The sequence below is a fragment of the Hyperolius riggenbachi genome, chromosome 2 (assembly GCF_040937935.1).
Source record: "Hyperolius riggenbachi isolate aHypRig1 chromosome 2, aHypRig1.pri, whole genome shotgun sequence".
Taxonomy (NCBI): domain Eukaryota; kingdom Metazoa; phylum Chordata; class Amphibia; order Anura; family Hyperoliidae; genus Hyperolius; species Hyperolius riggenbachi.
In genome coordinates this window covers 483,909,964-483,928,622 of record NC_090647.1, presented here as the reverse complement: position 1 = coordinate 483,928,622, position 18,659 = coordinate 483,909,964, and the positions used below count along the sequence as shown (strand labels likewise).

The 18,659-nt window shown below is 43.9% G+C and overlaps 1 protein-coding gene across 1 annotated transcript in view; it reads left to right on the top strand.

Moving 5' to 3' along the window:
• Window positions 1-18,659, top strand: part of CPD (carboxypeptidase D) — a 159,822-nt gene that overhangs the window by 128,319 nt on the left and 12,844 nt on the right. Inside the window, exons 12-18 of the mRNA XM_068270312.1 lie at window positions 699-1,016; window positions 2,683-2,878; window positions 4,300-4,435; window positions 6,937-7,086; window positions 9,960-10,055; window positions 10,171-10,235; window positions 11,777-11,908. Of these exons, the coding sequence (XP_068126413.1) occupies window positions 699-1,016; window positions 2,683-2,878; window positions 4,300-4,435; window positions 6,937-7,086; window positions 9,960-10,055; window positions 10,171-10,235; window positions 11,777-11,908 (1,093 nt within the window). The remainder of the gene's footprint in view (window positions 1-698; window positions 1,017-2,682; window positions 2,879-4,299; window positions 4,436-6,936; window positions 7,087-9,959; window positions 10,056-10,170; window positions 10,236-11,776; window positions 11,909-18,659) is intronic.

Below are 18,659 nucleotides of genomic sequence, written 5' to 3'. Positions count from 1 at the left end.
CCTCTACTGATGTCAATCGCCGCGGATCACCGCCTCTCCCCGCGCCCCCCCCCCCCCCCAACAGATACCCCCCTTCCACCAAAAAGCGTCATTAGGGACCCTTTGTTGCAGCCAAATATCCCCCCTGGGGCCTTGAGCTGGCTGCTGACCCTTCCCCAATCACCTCCCAACTTAACTGTGCTCCCTGGGGCCCTGCAGAGTATGTCAGTTTAGTGTCTCACCTGCCCGCCAGCACAGATGAGACACTACTCTGCCATTGACTCTGCAGAGGCCCTGGGGAGCAACAGTTAAGATGGGGGGAGGGACACCTTGGGGGCCCCTACACGCCCTGGGGCAATTTCCCCTTTTGCCTCTATGGTAGCGCCGGCCCTGTCGTTACTTTATACAGTACTTAATAGTAAATATTTTCCTATTAATGTTTTTAGATTGTGAAAAGAATCATGTGTTTCCATCAAAGCTTATAGGGAAATTTGCTTTGATATAAGAGTGCCTTGGATTACAAGAATATTTCTGGAACAAATTACCGTATGCTTGCAAACCAAAGTACCTCTGTATTTGAGATTATGGCCTTTCACATTTTTATTAATGTGTGTTAGTGATGGTTGGGATATGTTTTGTGTTGTATCTGCCATACACCTTTCTAACTGAGATAGTAATCATATTTGTATCCTCTGTGTAATAATTTTCTTTTCTCTCAGATATATTCCTGTAACAAAAACCGTGTATGTGTCAAAAGGAGATGCTGTGGTGACAAACTTCACCCTGGTTCGCTCTGGGGCTAATGTCCACAAGGAAGAAAAGGGCAAAGTATCTGTGGTAGAGCCAGAAAAGACCGACCCCAACACAAAGTTGTTTGAGACTCTGATCAAGGACCTTTCAGCTGAAAATGGTCTTGAGCGCCTCCTGCTGTCATCTTCAAGCGATATAGATCTGTATCGTTATAGATCTTATAATGACCTTTCAGAATTTCTCCGTGGACTGAATCTTAACTACCCAAATATTACTAAACTAACCAGGTAAACTTTCTTGCTCCTAATTTTATTGAAATGTGATATTCGGTGTTTCATAAGATACTTTTCCCTGGTACAGTTATTTCTGAAGCTGAATACTGACCTCGTGACCCAGGAAGATGGATCCCAGGGACATCCCATGTTGATGAGCTTTCCCCGATCCATCCTCCTGCTGGTGGGTATATGTTATGTCATGCAATGGGTGCAAACGAGCCTTCAATCGATCGCGTTACATTGCATGGTAGTCGTCGAGGATCTTAAAGATCCTAGAGATGGTCATTATCACTAAGCGTCCACATCATGAGATCTCAAAAACAATCTCTCATAGTTCCAAAAAATTGCCGGTCGTTGGAAACATAGTTGGAAAAAATGCATAGTAGGTACTTGCCTACAAAAATGATGCAGTCCAAAGCTCATTCTCCTGTTACTAGCTGACCTGTACATTGTGTACATTCTTCTGTTGATTGCGTACCTGTGTTCAACACTTCAGTGAGGTCAGCTGAATCTTTGACTTACACTGATAACTGAAGAGAAGGGCCCAGTCTGGAAAACATTTACACAGTAGTGTAAACCACCTCAACATCACCACTGGTCGGGATTACCCTTTATTTCAGAGGTGCCCACACTTCTTTGGCTTGTGGGCTACTTTAAAAATTAGCAAGTCAAAATGATCTACCTATGTACAATTTTAGGAGCACAATTGTATATACAGAATAGAAAATGTAGTGCAGTCGGGATCTACCATGCAGTCCTTCGCGATCTACCCATAGTTAGAAGACGTTGTTCACACTGATAGCACTGTGACACTGTTGGGGAAACAACAAACTCTGCAGCACTTGGACGCAATACCCGATTTCCTTTTATGGAATGGGGCCATGCTGAACCACACACCATCACAGCCAACAGTGGTACTACTTGGCATGATTCGATATGTGAACAGACCTGTAGCCAAGTTTGAGGATCCATCCTTGCTATATTATGCTACAATATGGCAGCGTTGTCTGATGTGATGATTTAAAGGGACTCCGAGCAGTGCAGAAACTATGTAAAGATGCATACTATTTTGAAGCTCACTTTCTCCTCTTTCCAACGATATATAAACCGCCGCCCTACGCCTTTTACTTTTCGATATTTTCGCGATCAAAATACCGGCCGCCGCGATTTTGATCGCGAAAATATCGAAAACTAAAAGGCATAGGGCGGCGGTTTATGTGTCGTTGGAAAGAGGAGAAAGAGAGCTTCAAAATGGTATGCATCTTTCCATAGTTGCTTGTAGCACACAGGACAACTTTTCCCCAAAGTCGGCAGCTGAATGGAGCTGCCGACTTTGGGGAAAAGTCGTCCTGTGTAATACAAGTAACTATGGAAAGATGCATACCATTTTGAAGCTCTCTTTCTCCTCTTTTCAACAACACATAAACTGCCGCCCTACGCCTTTTAGTTTTCCTTATTTTCGCGATCGAAATTGCGTTTGCTGTGATTTCCATTGCGAAAATAGCAAAGTAAAAGGCGTAGGGCGGTGGTTTATATATCGTTGGAAAGAGGAGAAAGTGAGCTTCAAATTGGTATGCATCTTTCCATAGTTTCTGCACTGCTCGGAGTCCCAAAGTTAGTAATAAATTTCCTTCACTCTTATTGTATCAAATAATACGTATTATTTTTTTATTTCTAGATTGGGTCAGAGCGTTGAATATCGCTACATTTGGTCTCTGGAAATTTCCAACAAACCAAATGTATCTGAGCCAGAGAAACCAAAAATTCGGTTTGTTGCCGGAGTCCATGGAAACGCTCCTGTTGGCACAGAGTTACTCTTAACATTTGCAGAGTTTCTCTGCTTGAACTATAAAAAGAACAGTGCCATTACAAAGGTGAGCTGCTCTCTCTTTCCCCTGTGTCTTTTACTTATTACTTAGTATTTATATAGCGCTGACATTTCTTGCAGCACTGTATGGAGTTTATAGTTCTTAAAGGGACTCCGAGCAGTGCAGAAACTATGGAAAGATGCATATCATTTTAAAGCTCTCTTTCTCCTCTTTCCAATAATATATAAACCGCCGCCCTACGCCTTTTAGTTTTCGCTATTTTTGCGATTGAAATTGCCGCGGCTGCGATTTCAATCGCGAAAATGGAGAAAACTAAAAGGTGTAGGGCGACGATTTAGGTGTCGCCAGAAAGAGGAGAAAGAGAGCTTTAAAATGATATCCATCTTTCCATAGTTACTTGTATTACACAGGACGACACTTTCCCCAGTGTCAGCAGCTCCATTCAGCAGAAAAAGTCGCCCTGTGTAATACAATGTAACTATGGAAAGATGGATATCATTTTAAAGCTCTCTTTCTCCTCTTTCTGGCGACACCTAAATCGTCGCCCTACGCCTTTTAGTTTTCTCTATTTTTGCGATTGAAATCGCAGCCGCGGTAAATTCAATCGCAAAAATAGCGAAAACTAAAAGGCGTAGGGCGGCGGTTTATATATTATTGGAAAGAGGAGAAAGAGAGCTTTAAAATGATATGCATCTTTCCATAGTTTCTGCACTGCTCGGAGTCCCTTTAAAGGGAGTCTGAAGCAAAAAAAAAAAAAAAATACTCGCCGAAGGAGAGAGAAGGCTCTGGGTCCTATAGAGCATTCCCGGTCATCTCCTGGTCCCCTTTTTCCACTGCTGGCTCCCCCGATGGGTCGGAGACTGCTCTCTGTCGCTGCAGTAGTCTTCGGGAGACTAAGTGCTCCCTCAGACAGGTCGCTTCTTCTGCGCATGCACGAGCACACTCTTTTGCACACTTGCGCATGTGCAGTTTGGAGCAGCCAGTCTTCTGGATCACTCAACCTCCTGAAGACTTCCGAAGTTTCCCATGGTGGGAGATTTGAACGGAGGAGCCTGAGGTGAAACGAGAGGACCCAGAGCCTTTGCTCTCCTTAGGTAAATATCTGTTATGGTTTTTTTTTTATTCGCTTCAGATTCACTTTAACGGTCCCTTTAACCTTTTTTGTCTACCCAAGTTGAAGCCTGTGCTGTTCAGCATCTCACTGTGCACTTATAACCAGTCTTATGCTGGGCATACACGGCTCATTTTTGAGCCATTAAAATGGCTCGATAGATCATTTCTGACATGTACGATCTCCCATCTGATAGTTTTGCCGCTCGATTCCGGATTGCAGTCAATGGAAAAAGATATGAAAAATGAGCGGAAGATTAGAGAATTGACTGCGGAATCGAGCGGGAGAAGAGAGCGGCAAAAACGAGCCGTGTAAGCCCTATTGCAGTGTTTAATGTATTGTGCCTGTTTTCCAGTTAATTGACCGAACAAGAATAGTTATCGTGCCTCTGGTGAATCCAGATGGCCGAGAGAAAGCAACAGAGAAAGACTGTACCTCGAAAAATGGACAGACCAATGCCAATGGCAAGGACCTGGACAGCGATTTCATCAGTAAGGAACTTCTCCCTCTTATCCAAATATATTCTAATGTTTGTAGTTTTTTGTTTTTTTGTTTTTTTTTGTGCCCATGCTTCAAGTGTGTTGGTCCAAACCCGAGCATATAAATAACAGAGCAGCTTTAAGTGTGGTCAAGTGGAGTCCAGTACCCTATTTCTCTTGGAAACCATTTCATCTTGAAATTTTGATCCTCTGAATACGATATGATTGCCCTCTCTTCTACTTGACCCTGATTTCAAGCCAGACAAATGAACTACTGGATTTTTGATTTGTGTTACTTCTTTTCAAAATAATTTATTTATTCCTTATGTCGTGTGCCTGTAATAAGCCTGTGAAGAGTTATGTTTACTTCTTTTACTACTGTTTAGGGCAGCAGTCAATGGTGAGAAGGAATTCTTGTATTTTTGAGAGGACTGAGGGTGCTCCCACATAATATTTTAGTGTGCTAGGATAAAATGGTGTAATGCTGACACACAGCCACAGAAAACCGTATAGATCTGAGTGTTTCTATCACAAATATTCCCTATCCACTTAATGTGTGGAGAGAAGAGTTGAGAAAGAATTATTATGAAAAAGAACTTTCTCTGCATGTTTTGGATGAGCTCACAGGCTAGGACATGAGAAATAAGTCTTTATTATCATTATTATTTTTACACAAAGACATTTAGTACATGAGCTCTTCAAAGCAATGGACCAACCATGACCTTCAGTAGAGCTAAGGCCTCAGGAAAGCAAGAGTGCATGCAGGCATATGGATATGGGGACTCATATTTAGTTCCTTTAAACAATGCAAGTTACCTGGCTGTCCTGCTGATTCTCTGCCTCTAAAGTTGGCCATACACCTCCCACCCCCAGTGTACAATGTGCCCCTCTGGTGCCCTGTGCATGAATTCTTTACCTGTTGGGGTCCGCTGATGGTTCGGTCGTCCTCTTCTTCACACACACGCTTTACATAGTTGCCGGCGTAACGTGGACGTGTGTGTGTGATGCCATACACACACACACACACACACACACACACACACACACACACACACGTCCATGTTACTCCGGCAACCACGTGGTGTGCTTGTACGCGAGGAAGAGTGCGGACTGATGGGTAAAGTATTCAAGCACGGATGGGAGGAGCACATTTTACACTTGGGTTGACGTTGCCAGGGGTTCCATCGAACCCTATCGAGCACGTTGGCTCTATATCTTGCAGCCGCCGCATGTCCAATCGATACATGCAACCAGTTTCAGCACAAAATTTATCGCATTGTCAATCGGTCATGCTCTTGGCAGCAGTGATTTTCGTCTGATTCCATTATAATAATCGCATTGGATGGTTGATTGGCTTGAAGTCGCTTGCTGTCTGGCCACTTTTTACTTTTATCCATAGACCAAAACAAACATGCAGATCAGATGTTTCTGACCAAAGGCAGACTAGATTGGCCACATGCTTGTTTCAAGTGTGTGATCCAGACACTACTGATGCTTGACAGCTTAACAGGACAACCATACAACTGGTATTATTCAAAAGGGAATAAATATGACAGCCTCCATATCGTTCTCATTTCAGTTGTCCTTCAAAGCTTGGGGCCTTTACCCTCTCCCCCCCCCCCCCTCCTCCCAACCCCATCAGGTGTAGCATATAAAGCATAACCTGGAACTCATATACTGGAGAGTAATATGGCCTTTTTACTATGTTTACTTTTCTCAGTGTAATATATGCATACTCAGGCTTCCATTTCGTGAACAATGTGACCCTTAGAAACATACCAGAAGCTTTATTGCAGTGTCTATTCCTGAGAAATTGCAGCTTGATTGCTAGGTTAATGTTTAACAAGGATTAACAGAACACACTAGTAATCATGCTTATCGAGCCATCATCGGCTCGATTGATAATAAAAAACTTACCTTGTATGCCCAGCATTAGGCCCTGCTTTCTGCAGTCTGTCATCCCGTTAGATTTCGTTTTGAAATATTGTTCTCTTCTGTGTGCCTTTTTCTTTTTAAAGGACAACTGAGGTAAAAAAAAAAAAAAAAAGAAGAAACAATTGTATCTATCCTCCTCCTAAAAATGACTTTTTTTTTAGTTATCCCATAGTTTTATTTTATATTTAACTCAAAATTTTAAGTTTTTGCTGTTTCATGGCCTCTTAACAACGCATTCATTAAAGTATGCCAGAGCTAAAATCTCTGAACTATTGCCTCTTTTTATCTCTTTTTTTGCTCTCAGAAGCCATTTTCTGCCACCAAAGTGTTTTATGGCTGTAGTTCCTTATCAGTGAGGGTTACGCTATAGTCCGACACGGTCCCGACCCGGACAGAATCCTTCACTTGCATACCTGATTTTTAACTCTTTCAGGCAGAGAAAGTAAAAAAGGAACATAGCCTAGTTATTTGTGTGCTTAGCACTATACATACACGTCTATCTCATCATGTCACATGTCACCTTGGGTGTCCTTTGTGGTAGATGTTTAATTTACCTTTCTTTCTTTTTTGTTTTCCAGGCAACTCTTCGGGACCAGTCGGCGAGAGGGAGAAAGAGACAACTGTCATTATTGATAATTTAATCTTAAAACAAGATTTCACTCTTTCTGTGGTGTTAGATGGTGGCTCTCTGCTGGTTACATATCCATATGATAACCCAGTCCACACAGGTGAGTACTGAAAATCTTGTGAGTTGCTGCTTTGTGGGAGTTCAACTTATAGCTGGAATTTATTTTTCAGCGTTGTCCATTGCATTCTTAACCCCTTCAGTGCCAGTGGTCTCTGCCCCCTTAAAGAGACTCAGAGGTGAGTCTCACCGCAGTTTTTTTTACTTACCCGGTGCTTCCTCCAGCCCCATAAGCACAGATGTGTCCCTCACCATCCTCCTACGATGTCCCATTTAGCCGTGGTGAGCCCCCGGTAAGTGGCTCAGTGACGTCAGTCCGGGTCTACCGCGCATGCACAGAAGACCCTGACTGGCTTTCACTGAGCCAGTTACTGGGGGCTCACTGCGGCTGAACGGGACATCGCAGGAGGATGGCGAGGGACGCATCCATGCTTATGGGGATGGAGGATTCATAAAAGTAATTGCAACAGCACCAATGGTCGGTCGATGTGCTTAAATCGCCTTTGGAGTCACAAGTTACCAGTCCATTAACTCCATCAGATTAGCACCATCTAAAATAGGTTTTATTCAGTAATCTTCAAGTAAAATGATACATCAGATTAAAATCCACATGTCGGTATGCCTACGATGACGCACAGGCGTTTCGGGCCGCTCTCAGTCCTTTTTCAAATCATTTGGGCCTGCCAAGATTTGAAAAAGGACTGAGAGCGGTCCAAAACGCCTGTGCGTCATCGTAGGCATACCCACATGTGGATTTTAATCTGATGTATCATTTTACTTGAAGATTACTGAATAAAACCTATTTTAGATGGTGCTAATCTGATGGAGTTTATGGGGCTGGAGGAAGCACCGGGTAAGTAAAAAAAACTGCGGTGAGACTCCTCTCTGAGTCTCTTTAAGGGCTAGAGACCACTGGTACCAGAAACCGGCATATAACGATGAATTGCCGCACATACCTGCTGCTACCACCATCCGCAGCGCACACCCGTTGCCTCAGGTCACCCACTCTGCCGTCTCTATGACGGCAGAGCTCTATGAGCCAGTTTGATCAACCGTGTGATCAAAGTAAGCCAATGGGAGTTGTGTTGTCATCGAATCAGCAGGGCGAGTGAGCTGCGGCGTGCAGAGAGCAACGTGATCGGCTGAAGCGGCAAGAACGGACAGCGGTGGTGAGGTTAAATCTATTCCCTGGCAGGAATAACAGCATCAAAACAGGTCGTAGATTTCAATCACTGCTGTCCGGAAGTGGTTAAAATGTAACACCTTAAGAATGCAATGGACAGTGCTGAAAAATGCTCCCAGCGATGGGAGCAAGATCATAAAGGGAGGGGAGGGGGGGGGGGCGGACCTCCGAGACAGAACATGCGCAGTAGTCCCCGACCGGCTCAGTTGGGGCTGACAGTGGCACGACCATGGTGACCGGGAGGACAACAAGGGACCACACGGACTACAGGGGGCTGAAGAAAGCCCAGGTAAATACAACACCTTTTAGTTTTCTGTCTCAGGTACTGAGACAAACAACTACAGGGATTTATACTTTACCTTTGGCTTCCTTCTGCCCCCATGTAGTCTGTCTGCTAGCTTGCTGTCCTCCTGGTCACCACAGTTGAGCCGCTGTCGGCCCTGGTGAAGTCCTCTACTAATCCAGCCAGGGACTACTGTGCATGTGAAGTCTCGGCCGCACCCCAAGCCCCCACCCCCAATGATGTTCCAATCGTAGGGAGCATTCTGCACATGCCCAGTTCACTAAGTTTGTAACTGCACTTGTGCAGAACGCTTGCAGCCACACAGAGGCCCGCAACCCGGCTGGATTGCGGACTCCACATCAGAGTTAATGGACTACAGGGAGCTGAAGGAAGTCCCAGGTAAGTATAGATCTTTTTGTTTTGAACGTCTCAGGTTTACTTTACAGAAAAAGTGAAGGGATAAGAATATCTTTGTAGCCATCTGTATCACCTTTTAAAAATTCCAGTTACGTAGCTGCCAAGCTAACCTTTGAGCTAAAGTAGGTTTGAAGTCACGCATGAAACACGCAGGCAGCCAGTAAAGTCACATTTGAGTCAGAACACCTAATCTACATACTTAATCTAGGTCCGTAAACAAAGAAAAACAAAAAAAAAGCTTTAAAGGGTGTTTATTTTGGTGAGTGACTGCCTGCACAGGACGTCTGCAGTGGGCTGGAGGAAAGCTTTTTTTTTTTTTTTTTTTTATCAATCGGTTAAGGTTCACTTTGAGTGAAAAATGTTTAGTTTTACTTACCTGGGGCCTCTTCAATCCCCCCGTTGTATCTGAGGTCCCTCAGTGTCCTCCCGGTCCCCTTGTTTGTGCTGCTATCACACCATGGCTTTTTAGTGACTGTGTGTGCATCCTCAACCGTGCTCTTGTTGTTTGAAGAGTTTTGTGCATGCATAGTTCACATAACTACGGGAGCACAATTGAGGCGGCGTGCAGCCAGGACAGTGCAGAAGTTTACGACTAGGCAAGTCGTGGCGTGTACCAGGGCTGACTGCGTCCCACCGGGAGGACACAGAGGGACCTTAGGTACTACGGGGGCTGGATGAAGCCCCACGTAAAGAAAGCTCAACTCCCACCCCTGACCACCACCACTTAACATTTCCTTTTATTATTAACAAGTTTCCCTTTAATGACACATAATCCATGCAAAACTGTGAGAATTATTTCAGAGAATCAGATGGTTGCGTGTTGGTAAATGAAGTGACACAATGGTGTAATGGAAAGCACTTTCTACGTGCAGTGCTGGGTCCCAGGAGTAATTCTGCGCAATGGAGTTTGTATGTTTTTAGAAATCATTAATGACCATCTTATGTAAGTGAAAGTTTTGTATTGTAGGTGTAGCCTTTTATTATACATTGCTTGTATAATTAATAAATCTCTGCATGCATTTTTATTTAACAGTGGAGAACAAAGACACTATGAAACACCTGGCCTCCGTCTATGCCAATAACCATCCTACCATACACCTGGGGCACCCAGGATGTCCAAACAAATCAGGTGAGTATGGAAGGTCATGTGTATTCATTGCTGACTGTTGTTACATTGTAACAATTCATTGCTGGCTGCTGTTACATTGTAAGCATCATGTGTGCTGACCTTCTTCTCTCTGTAGATGAGAATATCCCAGGAGGAGTGATTAGTGGGGCGGAATGGAGGGCACATCAAGGCAGCATGAAGGTAATTCAACAAACTAAAGACGGTCAATGAAAAGGAAATGTTCCTGGCTTGCATGCAGATTATATGCGGCTTGAAACTAACTTATACAGAGCTTGAAACTGAACGAATCAAATTCAGTATTTGCACCTCTTTGACCATCTCTACAACAACAACAAAAAACTTTTGTCATGGAAATTATAAAATGGGATTCCTTAAAATCTAATGTCCTGTGTTGTGAAATAGCTTCACAGACAAATACCAGCATGGGGAGGCTAGCATTAGAGTTTAAGCTCATTCATTCAACTGGACCTGATTTATTATGTTACACATGTTTGCAAACCCTCATAAGTGTGATATTGCATAACAGTGGGGTCTGCTGAATGGTGGGTAAACTATCAGCTGTGCAACCGCATAGCACCAGAATGCATCGCTTGCAGGCTAGTAACGAGACTGTACAGCTTCAATTGTAAAAAATAAATAAACATCTCAACCTTGACTGGTGAATATGCCTACAAAATAATGCTTAATGATAAAAGCTGGAAGACTTTCCCACCATGTCTTAAAGTGATCATTTAGATGTAATGAGTGCTTTTGATGAATAATAAATCTGGCTCTGCGGAAGAGGAAGCTGAGGTTTTTCAGTAAATATTGAGCAAGCTGAAACCTTAAAGCAGACCGGAACTCAGAACTTCCTCTCTGCTCTAGAAGATAAGCAAGAGCAGAATAACCTTTACTGAAAAACCTTTCCTTGTCACAGGTTATATAGCTCCTTCAGAGAGACTGCAGTGTAGTTACTTTCTGTTTTTCTGGGAGCACAGGAAGGGTTAAACTTCTGTTTACATATTAGCTCTCAACTTGGCAGACAGCTGGGAGCTCAAATTACACTAGCTCATTACTTGCTGAGAAGGAAGAAGTAGGCTGTTCTCTATAAACACACACAGGGTGGATTTCTCTGTGTTCTCCTTCTCTCCTGTGCAAGAGTTCAGGTCCGCTTTCACAAAGATGCTCTCCTGATACAGGGCAGACGATGCCTTGACTTTCCTGTTTTATTTATTTTAGGGTTTTTTTTGGCAGGAAAAGGTATATACTCTGAAAGATTATATTTCCATAGTTTAGTTACCGGTCAAAACGGGACCTTCGATTTAAAAATGTTATATCATTGGCTCTTTTTTTGCAGAGCCGTTTTGGAGGGATAGTTCCTGTTTTGGAACCCAGCCCCTCTGTCCCTCTTTCTTCCTCTTTTGTCTGTCTTTCAGGACTAATGTGAACATCTATATGAATATATGTATTTTTCTACTTAAAATGTATTCATTTGAGTCTGAACTTTATTCTCAACTTTTAAATTGATTTCTTATTTTCAAATGTTAATATGAAGAAAAAGTAGTGATGATAAAAAGGACCAGTGTGGTTTGAATGATAAAATTACATACAGTATTTTGCTTATGGATTCATTATGGTATGCCTGACTAATGGTGTAGTGGGGGTGCCCCTCTTTGTTTGAAAATGTTGGGAGGTATGTTTTTGTTTGCCAATGTGTGACACTAATAACTGTGTTTCTGCAGGATTTCAGCATAACTCATGGTCACTGTCCAGAGATCACCGTGTACACTAGCTGCTGCTTGTTTCCAGGTGCTGGACAGCTGAAAGCTCTCTGGACTGATAACAAGAAACCCCTTCTGGCTATGCTGGTAGAGGTAAGATCTAAAAACGTGGTGCATGCTGTGTCTACAGTCTGGCTGCCTATGCTTGCCTGTGTGAAGTCTAGCAGCAATGCGAGTATGGGGATGTCTGGATGGCCATATTTTAGACCATCATTAGGCTGAGTTTCCACGGCATGCTTACGTCTTATGCGTGAGAATTCTCATACAGATTTTCACACAGCAAAAACGTGCTCATTTTATGCCAATTTTCTCATGCAGGTAGCAAATTAGCGTAGACATTTGCTCCTTCATTGCTTTTTATGTCAAATTTTTGCATTTCATATGTAGACCCATGCACGATTTGGATGTCTGATTTTTGTCACGCAGCACATTGAAGACGAAAATTTGCATTACATTGAAGCCTTGTTCACATTGTCCAACGCAGATGGCCATGCGATCAGAACGTAACACCCACCATCATTGCTAATGTGCATCGCACTGCTGATTCCATTCACTACAGTGAATGGGTCTGCGCTGCATTTTGCCAAACATTCGGTTGTGCATTGCACTGCTGTGCGGCACTTCTAGTCTGAACATCAGACAGTACAGTCTATGCACATCTGATGTTCTTGCTCGGCGACCACCATACACGTTGCCGAAATGCTCACGGCAACACGTATAGTATGAATGAGGTCTTAGTCTTAGGGAGACAGTGGCTTGGACTTCTGCAGGAGTTTTGAGCACAGCTGATTGCTAATCTGTTATCAATAATTTAGAAATGATTTGGAATTCCAACCATAGGGTGAATGAGGCTCATAGAGCTTCTCTGTAGTTGCAGAACAGTCCTCTGGGAGATTGCCATGCTCCAATGTTATACTGCAGCTGATTTATCAACACCAATGCAGAATGGAACAAAAGTAGAGCTGTTCCCCAGAGCACTCCATATTTGTTTCAATAACTGGAAGTTGATAAACAGGTCATGCTCATGCTCCAATATTCCTTGTCAGGCTGTTTCCTTTTGAATAAAAGCAAGAAGTTTTAAATCAGGATGATACCATTTATTGGCTAACCGCCCCGTTCACACTTGCGTTTTGGCTTGCAAACGGACCGGATCCGGATCGTATCAGGACCTGATCCGGATTGGAACCGTACGGTTCCGATCCGGATCCGGTCCGTTTGCATCAGGACTGCTTCAGGCTGCCATCCGGATCCGTGGGGGAAAAATAACAAAATACCTTAAAATTTGTTTGGGCCTGCAGAAGGTGCACCTGGTGCACCTGTAGAATCAGGTCCTCCGCTGTAGGCCTCACCTCCACCTCTGACATACTGCCAAACAGCTCCAGCACGTGTGTCACTGCTGCTCCACTCCAGATATGCTGGGCCCATTTGTCCCCATCCGAAATGGCCGCTATAAATACGCATAGGAAGTGGGGTAGAACGTCCGGTGTTTGTCTCCAGTGTGTTCTGTGCTTCCGTTTCCCATTGCTTTCATATTTCCGGATGGTGCAGTCAGGCTCCGGTCCGGGTGCGTGGGCCGGATGATCCGGAACGAAAAATAGCGCATGTTGGAAAAGCGTCCGGAGTCCGGCTCCGTACTGTACGGAACGGACGCGTGTGAACGTCCGCATAGCCTTTGCATTGCTATGCGGAACGTACATTCCATTTGTACAGTATACGGTCCGGATCCAGCCCGGCGAATCCGGACAGGGAACGCTAATGTGAACCGGGCCTAAAAATGAATAAAAATAAGCAAGCTTTCGGCCTTGCAGCCTTCGGCGGGCTTATATCCTGTTAGTTTGCAGGCTGGTGGTACAGACAGCTACAGTGGAGGAAATAATTATTTGACCCCTCACTGATTTTGTAAGTTTGTCCAATGACAAAGAAATGAAAAGTCTCAGAACAGTATAATTTCAATGGTAGGTTTATTTTAACAGTGGCAGATAGCACATCAAAAGGAAAATCGAAAAAATAACCTTAAATAAAAGATAGCAACTGATTTGCATTTCATTGAGTGAAATAAGTTTTTGAACCCTCTAACAATAAAAGACTTAATACTTAGTGGAAAAACCCTTGTTTGCAAGCACAGAGGTCAAACGTTTCTTGTAATTGATGACCAAGTTTGCACACATTTTAGGAGGAATGTTGGTCCACTCCTCTTTGCAGATCATCTCTAAATCCCTAAGGTTTCGAGGCTGTCTCTGTGCAACTCTGAGCTTGAGCTCCCTCCATAGGTTTTCTATTGGATTAAGGTCCGGAGACTGACTAGGCCTTTCCATGACCTTAATGTGCTTCTTTTTGAGCCACTCCTTTGTTGCCTTTGCTGTATGTTTTGGGTTATTGTCGTGCTGGAACACCCATCCACGACACATTTTCAGTTTCCTGGCAGAGGGAAGGCTCCGTTCATTTTCCCGTTAATGCGATTAAGTTGTCCTGTGCCCTTAGTAGAAAAACACCCCCAAAGCAAAATGTTTCCACCCCCATGCTTGGCGGTGGAGAGGGTGTTTTGGGGGTCATAGGCAGCATTTTTCTTCCTCCAAACACAGCGAGTTGAGTTAATGCCAAAGAGCTCTATTTTGGTCTCATCAGACTACAGCACCTTCTCCCAGTTACTCACAGAATCATTCAGGTGTTCATTGGCAAACTTCAGACGGGCCTGTACATGTGCCTTCTTGAGCAGGGGGACCTTGCGAGCCCTGCAGGATTTTAATCCACTGCGGTGTAATGTGTTTCCAATGGTTTTCTTGGTGACTGTGGTCCCTGCTAATTTGAGGTCATTCACTAACTCCTCCCGTGTAGTTCTAGGATGCTTTTTCACCTTTCTCAGAACCATTGACACCCCACGAGGTGAGATCTTGCGTGGAGCCCCAGAGCGAGGTTGATTGATGGTCATTTTGTGCTCCTTCCATTTTTGAACAATCGCACCAACAGTTGTCACCTTCTCTCCCAGCTTCTTGCTAATGGTTTTGTAGCCCATTCCAGCCTTGTGCAGGTCTACAATTTTGTCTCTGACATCCTTGGACAGCTCTTTGGTCTTTCCCATGTTGGAGAGTTTGGAGTCTGCTTGATTGATTCTGTGGACAGGTGTCTTTTATTATACAGGTGACTAGTTAAGACAGGTGTCCTTAATGAGGGTGACTAATTGAGTAGAAGTGTCTAACCACTCTGTGGGAGCCAGAACTCTTAATGGTTGGTATGGGTTCAAAAACTTATTTCACTCAATGAAATGCAAATCAGTTGCTATCTTTTATTTAAGGTTATTTTTTCAATTTTCCTTTTGATGTGCTATCTGCCACTGTTAAAATAAACCTACCATTAAAATGATACTGTTCTGAGACTTTTCATTTCTTTGTCAATGGACAAATTTACAAAATCAGTGAGGGGTCAAATAATTATTTCCTCCACTGTATGTACATGCAACATCAAAAGGGAAAACATAGATTTTTTTTTCAAGCATAAATATCTGTTTTCCCTTTTGATGTTGCATGTATATAGCTGTCTGTACCACCAGCTTGCAAACTAACAGGATATCAGCCCGACGAAGGCTGCAAGGCCGAAAGCTTGCGTATTTTTATTCATTTTCAGTTAGCCAATAAATGGTATCATCCTGATTTAAAACGTCTTGCTTTTACTGATGGCTAACACGGTACAATACCCTCCTGCTACTACTTTTGAATAAAGGAATGCTTTGCATGGCTCCATCCGCTGTCCAGAAATTCAGATTAATTGTCTTGTTTTTGGATTTGCAGCACAAGTGAGACTTGTAAACACTTTATGTATTAAAAGGAAACTGAAGTGAGAGGCATATGGAGGCTGCCATATTTATTTCCTCTTAAACAATGCACATTGCCTGGCTGTCCCGCTGATCCTCTGCCTCTAATAAGTTTAGCCATAGAACCTGAACAAGCATTCAGATCTGACAAAAATGTGACAAGATTAGCTGCATGTTTGTTTCAGGTGTGATTCATACACTACTGCATCCAAAGAGATCAGCAAGACTGCCAGGCAACTGGTATTGTTTAAAGGAAAATAAATATGGCAGCCTCCATATACTCCTTACTTCAGGTTCCCTTTAGGAAGAAGTCATTGCTCTATTGAATAAAGCTGAGTGGAGTACAGGCAAAACTTTTATAATAACTTAATACAGTGTATTTATGTAATCTGAGACTTTACCCAACCCTGCAAGAAGACCTAGATATCCATCCTCAGCATTTAGAAGAACAGAGCATCATGAAATGTCACTATAATAATTCCCCAGAAACCCTTCCAATGCTTTGCATGGGAGGGAAGAGGGCAGTGCATAGCACACCGTATAAATGTGTATGACTGGGTGTACAAGCATTATAATTTAGTGGCATTCTAATGGGGAAGGCACTGTTATCAATTAGAATCACTGCATATAGGGTGACAAAATAAATAAATAAGGTGTCAGTATCTATGATCACAGTGCCCTCTAGTGGTGAGAGAGGACATTTTAGTTCTAGAGACAGACACTTAAAGCGGATCTGAGATTAAAAACTAACTATAACAAGTAACTTGTCTATATATCTTATCTAAAGTTTACATAGTTTACACAGCAAATCTAGCTGCAAACAGCTTTAATAGAATAAGAATATTTCTTCCTGTGATACAATGACAGCAGCCATGTTGTTTGTAAACATTACACAGAAGCAGACTTATCTGTATCTTGAGCAAAGAAAACTAATCCCCCCTCCTCCTCCCCTCTGCCTCTTAAATCTCTGGCTAGTAACACCTCCTCCTGCCCAGACTGAGCTCCCATGAGCCCTTGCTACTGTCTGAAAGTGCCTTGGCTCTCTGAAAACCTGTGGGAGTGACTTATTTCGTTTAAAGGGAATTAGAGCATTAAAACAAAAACAAAAAAGTATTTGGCTTGAGGAATGCCCTATAAACAATAGGAAAGAAACACAATTATGCAATGAGTAAAAGTTCATCTCGGGTCCACTTTAAGCACAGGTGTGTAACTCCAGGCCTGGAGGGCCAGATCCATGCCAGTGTTTAGGATGGACTGAGAAAGAGAGGAATGTGTTCTACCTGATGGACCACACCTTTCCTGATTCAGACCCATCAATTCATTTGAGCTGTGTCAAAAATGTGTGAGGACCCCGGCCCTTGAAGGACCGGTTTGACATCCCTGCACTAGGAGGAAGGATGATCTCGTCTGCAGAGCCCTAAGAAGTATACAACTTCTGTCCAATGCTCCACTCGCTTACTCTGCAATTCAGGGGACCCACCCAGGTCTTCATGAATCCTGCAGCGGACCACATTAACGGCGGCCAAGACCACCCCCCCCCACCACCACCACCACCACCACCACCCCCAGGGCAGCTGCTATGGTAATCCCTACACCTATGGTCACAGGGACAGGCCATGGAAGTAAATTCTACAACCGCAATGAAAACCTGATAATGACTCTAATGCCTCCCCTCTCTTTCCACTAACAAAAACCTTTTGAAAGTGTTCTGCATTAAAGTCAAATGAAGTGAGAAAAAAATGGAGGTGGCCATATTTATTTTCTTTTAAACAATGCCAGTTGCCTTACTATCCTGCTGATCTATTTGGCTGCAGTAGTGTTGGAGTAACACCCGAAACAAGCATGCAGCTACTCTTGTCAGATCTGACAATAATGTCAGAAACACCTGATCTGCTGCATGCTTGTTCAGGGTCTATAGCTAAAAGTATTAGAGGCAGAGGATCAGCAGGATGCAAAGCAACTAGTATCGCCTAAACGGAAATGAATATGGCAACCTCCATATCCCTCTCACTTCACTTGTCCTTTAAAGCATCTCTGTCACCAGAGTGCTGTGGGGTCTCGTTCTCCCTTGTTGTGCCAGCAAACTGAAATTTAGTTGGCTACTCTTTTGCATTGCAGTTTTGTGATTGCTGCAAAGTGTAGGTGTTTGAATTTGTTCTGTAACATGGGATCACGGCCGGCCTTTGACCTGAGCGACCGGAGCGGTCGCTCAGGGCGCCTGCTTTCAGGGGGGGCGAACGCTTCCCTCCCTAAGATAAAAGTATCTTCCCCGCCGGCCGCCGCACAGCTTCCCTCTTTCCCTATGCGCCCGCTCTGAGCACCTCTTATTTCCCTTCCTTCCCTCCCTCCTAGAGAACGGTGCAGCCAGTGGCTCTGACTCACCGTCTATCTCGCAAACAAACAGCAGCTTTGCTCAGCTGAGCTCCCGGGACATTCTTCTGCATTGTGGCTTTAAGGGTGCTCGCTTGATGAGGTCATCAAGCAAAGCCCTTATGTCCCGGGAGCTGACCAGAGCTGCTGTTTGCGAGATGGATGGTAAGTGACACTGCCTGCACCATTCTCTATGAGGGAGGGAGGGAAGGAAGGAAGGGAAATGACAGGTGCTCAGAGCGGGGCGCATTAATCAAAGGGAAGGAGGGAAGCTGTGTGCCGGGGAAAGATACTTTTATTGGAGGGAGGGAAGCTGAGTGCCAGGGGGCTTCTTATTTGTGTGTGTGTGTGTTCTGCGTATGTGCGATCTGCTTGTATGTGATCTGCGCATGTGTGTGTGCTGCTTGTATGTGATCTGCGCGTGTGTGTGTGTGTGTGTGTGTGTGTGTGTGCTGCTTGTATGTGATCTGCCCGTGTGTGTGTGTGTGTGCTGCTTGTATGTGATCTGCCCGTGTGTGTGTGCTGCTTGTATGTGATCTGCCCGTGTGTGTGTGCTGCTTGTATGTGATCTGCCCGTGTGTGTGTGCTGCTTGTATGTGATCTGCCCGTGTGTGTGTGCTGCTTGTATGTGATCTGCCCGTGTGTGTGTGTGTGTGTGTGTGTGCT